At 50.2% G+C, this 5,422-nt stretch overlaps 1 protein-coding gene across 1 annotated transcript; it reads right to left on the bottom strand.

Moving 5' to 3' along the window:
- Positions 1–2,769: 2,769 nt before the first annotated feature.
- On the bottom strand, positions 2,770–4,799 carry LOC119361119 (ubiquinol oxidase 1b, mitochondrial-like). The gene is made up of 3 exons (XM_037626483.1): positions 4,739–4,799; positions 4,039–4,384; positions 2,770–3,607 (listed from the first exon to the last, which is right to left on the bottom strand). Exons 1-3 carry the CDS (start codon positions 4,797–4,799, stop codon positions 2,770–2,772), a joined length of 1,245 nt encoding a protein of 414 aa, XP_037482380.1.
- Between the last annotated feature and the right edge of the window lie 623 nt (positions 4,800–5,422).

Here is a 5,422-nt window from a genome sequence, read left to right as displayed (position 1 = left end):
CTCACAATATAAATCATTTGAGTTATTTGGCACAAAGGTTGTTCGTGCTTGGTTGCACATTGATTTGAATCGGTGTGCATCTTCATATGATGTTAGAAGCCCGGTTCGAGATTCAACACATGTCACTCCGGATGTGCATGACACAACAATGAGCCAACCTCCAATGACCCAACCTTTGAGGCCCGTCAGGAATGACCAACTTGATAATCAAGACTTGCACGTGGATGGTGATGAGTTTGAGGGTGATGACTCGGAGGCTTATCTTCATGACCATTATGTCGACGATGTTGAGGCAAATTGCATGGAAGAGGAGATGGACCATGACATTCCATACAATAGGTCCTATGCGTGGGACTCGGAGGACGAAGGCCTGTATGAAGAACTAGATGAGGATGGTTTGACGGCTAAAGAAGCCAATGCTTTCAAGAAGGTAATAGGCCGTAGTCACAAGACATCATTGTTTCGTGATCTAAGCCTAGCCGATAAGGCCATTTTTGATGGTGGCACAAGTAAAATTCTTGCACCAAGGTTAACTTCAAAGCGAGATACCAAAGCAAGTGTGTATGGTGTTAGTGAAGGAACAATCTTTAACAGCTTGGTAGAACTTCAAATATGGGCCAAGGACTATGCGGTTAAGTTTCATCGGCCATTCTTTGTGGAGAAGTCAAACTCCAAAGTGCGTTATGTGGTCAAATGTGAGGAACACAAGAATCATTGCCCTTGGTTATCCGTGCAAGATGTGTCAAAGGCGGGCCACAATGGAAGATTACAAGTTCCGTGTTTCACCATCGATGTAGTGGCAAGGATATTGATGATGCTAATGTAAAGGATGATCACCATCAATTGACCTCCAAATTCACCAGATAAAACTAGTTACCTGTCGATACAAATAAGCTAGTGTCGCGGTACCCCAACGCAATCCATTTTCCCATCTAGCAAATAAATTTAACCACATAAAGAAAGCGTTCACACCCGTGCCGTCGGAGAAAAGAGTCCGACTGACTACATACCACAAGTATGCGCTGCAATATTGTTGCACCTTTTCATCATCAGCATCATGCGGACATTTCCTAAAGTTCTGAGCAATCCAATGATAACTTGCACCAGCGGACTTCCCTTGCACCCCCGGCTCCATCCCGATGAGTCCCACCATAGTCTCACGCCATCCATCTGAATACGTGCTAAAACAAATAGGCTCTCCTTTGATAGGAAGTCCAGTGATCATTGTACCATCCTGCAAAGTCACCGTCATCTCTCCAGCAAAGAAGTGGAAAGTATGTGTCTTAGGACGCCATCGGTCAGCGAGTGTCGTGATAGCGCAGGGATTCATCTTCGACATCGAACGAGACACGAGTGAGATAAATGGGAGAAGTCCAGTCTTATGGATATACTCTGTGTATCGCTCGTCATATTCCATCTTGTCATGAACTGCACCAGACCTCAAGTGAAGCTGATTAAAAACCCTTCTTTCATCTGCCATTTACTGTCCATGATGTAATAGATCATACGATGGATGGATAAGAGAAGCCATCCTACAAAATTATAATGTACATCGTAAGCCTCCTTGTCATTTGCAAATATCCAGAGTAGTCGAAATACAAACATACATACATGTGCAAATATCCATATCCATACAACAAATGGATACATACAACTGCAAATCTATACCTAAGCCAAATCATCCATACAAGTGAACGTGCATACACACATTTGCAAACAACCTTACTATTCTCTATGTCAAATTTGCTACCAAATACATAAAAACTAAAAAAACTACTATAAGTACCAAATACTAATCATACCATATAAATTCCTACCCATACATTTGTAATACAAGTGCAAATATCAACATATTTTGAAAAAAAGGGATGAACTTAGGGTTTCTACACATGGGGTGAATGAAAAACAATCAACCAAAAAAAGAGGAGAAAGCTAGGGAATTACCTTGAGGATTAGGAGGGGAAGAAGATCCACCGATTTCCCCCTTCGATCTGTTCTTTTTGGCTACGGATTTGGAGGGGGGGGGGGGGGGAGGGGCGACGGGTTGGGGAAGAACAGAGACAGAGCTCTGTAGCGACTCGGGGCGTCCTCGAGCCTTTTTTCATCGAAGGGGCATGACACCCCGGTCCAGGGCGTCATGTTCACCTCCATAGCGCCCCCCGCCCGGGGCGTCATGAGACCGTACATGGGCCCAAGCGTAGCCGACGTGGCCGGTCAGTGGCGAGGCATGGCGCCCTTGACCAGGGCGTGGTGCAACCTGGCATGGCGCCCCGGGTGCGGGCGTCAAGCAGAAAAGTCCATTTTATGATATTTTTTTTAAAAATGGGTTCATTTTGTGTTGAACTTCGTCCAAAGGGCATGTTTTGTAGTTTTTCACGCTCACGCGCACACGCACACGCCACGTCACAACACACAATGCATGTCCAAAAAAGATAAGGTGACTGACCCAAATCTAATTCAATCGACTGACTGGTAGTCAGTCCCATTTTGCCTAGGAAGTATGCATGTTGTACGTCTGTTAAAAAATATTATTGTCAAACAATAATATCACATAGTATATTTTTCTAGAAAAGTAATCAAATCATGTTTACAAGCAATACCGGCTTACGTAAACATATGTTTGGGTACAAAGTGACACAAAAGAACTCATACACATACATCGTTTACACCAAACAGACTGCACGCGCAACAATCAATCCCAAATTAACAGGACAAACATCGGCGACAGTGGTAGCCGAGCAGGCATCGACCTATGGTCCATTGAGCTGATCAGTGGTAGCCGAGCGGCGCAGACGTCTGATTCAGCGTCATTCCCTGGTAATGGATGTCCGATGCGTAGTGGTTGGCATCGCGGTGATGCGTCTCGTCGGCGCGCACGGCGGTGACGACGTCCTTGAGCCTGGCGTCGGCGGGGAGGCGCCAGTAGTCGATGGCGATGGCCGGGGCGGGCGTGTTCTCGATCAAGCCGGCCTCGAGGTCCTTGAGGTACTCGGTGTAAGAATCCACGGCCTCCTCCTCGAGGTAGCCGACGAAGCGGTGCGCGAACTTGGGGGAAATGAGGTAGCCGACGAAGTAGGCGTTGACGAAGACGCCCTGCGCGGCGAGCACGAGCGCGCGCTCCCACCACCGCGGCTGCGTCACCTCCATGAAGGTCATGCGGTGCATGCGCTCGTTCTCGGCCTCCTCCATGAGCGCGCGGATCCAGCCGCCGCTGTGCTCGAATCGGCGGAGCGAGCGCAGGTGCAGCAGCACGCCGCCCACCATGGGCGGCACCGCCGCGACCGTCTCCAGCAGCAGGGCGTGGCTGGCGTGCCGGCGCTGGAAGAAGAGGTCCCGGGGCACGCGCAGCGATCGGACGACGAAGTAGGCCACCTTGTCCGCCAGGGCCTTGGGCTCGTGGTGCTTGGTGACGTCGATGGACGTGTCCGGCCTGTACGTGTCCCACGGCCTGAAGCAGAACCACGGCCACTCCGTGCCGTCGTCCTTGACGAGCTTCCGCGGCTCGATGCCCCAGTAGCTCACCACGGCCCTCTTGCTCTGCTCCGGCGTCGAGGCGCTCTCGGGCTTTTCAGCGCTACTTTTTTGGTTGGCATGTGGGGTGGCGGCGCTTCTTGGACAGTGCAGGTGCAGCACAGCCGTCGCGCGGTGGCGCGCCGGTGCTTAATAATCTAACTAATTCCTTGCCGTGCAAGTGTCTGTCTGGTTAACAAGCTAGATAAGTCTTTCTAGACGAAAGCTCATGACAAGGAACGTCGTCGCCGGCTTGCGGGGGAGTTCGCAAGACATCCCGGTTGACGCAGTGTATGTTGGACTCAGCTTCTGTGACTTGGAAGCTAAGAGCATCTCTAGCAGATCCCGCATACGTGGTCAAACCCACAAAATAACCGTTTTTTACAGTTCTAGTCAAAAAAAAAAAAAGCCCGGACAAATCCCTTAAAATCGTCCGACCCTTCAATTTTTTTAAGGGGTCCTCTAAACTCAAACGCGAAATCTTCATATATGCAGTTTTGAAGGCAACTTTCCCAGGGCCTTGCATACCGGTCAACGTTGGCGGTTGAGGAATCTTTGCTCCCGCCAACGCCATAAAGCTCGCCCAGCCGCCTCCCGGCCACCGCGCTTGCCCGCCGGCCGTCCGATAGCCGGCCGGGCTTCCGTCCCGGCTGCCGTGCTCGCCCGTGGCTCCGCGGCTCTCGAACTTCGATCCGGCCGCCGCTTGCGCCGACCCGGCAGCCCTGGCCTCTGTGCGCACCGCGCTCGCTCGGCCGCCCTGGACTCCGCCCGCACCGCGCTCGCCCCGGCCGCCCTGGTTTCCGCCCGCGCCGCGTTCGCCTCGCGTTTTCCCTCATCCGCCTGTCCGCTGGATTGACGCGAGGAAGAGGACGACCTGCATATATTCAGTATATTCAGAGAATATATTTTTTTACGGGTTGATTATACGGGGTCTGAGTCTGTCCACGCCCGCGCCGGACTGCATATACCTTTTTCCGCAAACTGCAAAAGATTTATGCGAGTCGGGATTTTGCGGGGTCTGCTAGAGATGCTCTAAGGGGGTGTTTGGTTCCAGTGACTTTTTTGTGTTGGGATTAAAAAAAATCCCTAGCAAACCAAACAGGGGGGGCTTTTTACTAAAAATCCTTATAAGCACCTCCTTAAGAGTCTTTTTCAAAATGTCTTAGGGACTAGAAAAAAATCCTAGGACTAGAGAACCAAACACCACCTAAGTCTCATCCTGACTTACGGGAGCGGACGTCCTGGACGCAGATATCCAGCTGCTGCTCCAGGCGATGTGATCCGGGCATTAATCTTTGTTTAAACGAGAAAAGGTGACATGCATCGATTCATACTTGCGAAATACCCATGTCCACGTCGGTTTGGTGGGCTCGTCGGGGTACACATCCGACGCAAAGGACCTGGTGCCCGGTACTGTTATCACTAAAGTATCTGACACACTCTAGGTGGCGTGTAAGTATTAGAGCATCTCCAGCAGGCGCCCAACGCGCGGCGCACTAAAATCTGGTTTGCGGCACGTCCATCGCCAGGTTTGGCGTGGCGCGCAGCGCTGGCTCCAGCAGCCGCACTAAAATGCAACGCGTGCGAGCAGCCGGCGTATCACATTTGTTGCATTTTGTCTCCCACAAAACAAAGACATGGCATATAATTTTTAAATCACAAACATCATTCAACCAAGTTTAAAATGAATAGTTCAATTTATTACAACTCAAAAAAATAGTATCTTTCATGAAATACAACAAATAGTTCAACAATACAACATCAAACGCACAAATCATGATGCTCTTTGGCGGTCATTCCAAGCCCACCACTCCTCAATGAGATCCTTCTTGAGTTCATTATGCGCTGCCGGACGTCGGATGGTATGATAGGAGACAACAAAACGGGCCACCCTTTCAACCCTCCGCCGCAC

The sequence above is a fragment of the Triticum dicoccoides genome, chromosome 2B, assembly GCF_002162155.2.
Source record: "Triticum dicoccoides isolate Atlit2015 ecotype Zavitan chromosome 2B, WEW_v2.0, whole genome shotgun sequence".
Taxonomy (NCBI): Eukaryota; Viridiplantae; Streptophyta; class Magnoliopsida; order Poales; family Poaceae; genus Triticum; species Triticum dicoccoides.
The sequence above is the reverse complement of the archived record's forward strand: the minus strand, read 5'-3'. Positions and strand labels throughout refer to the sequence as shown.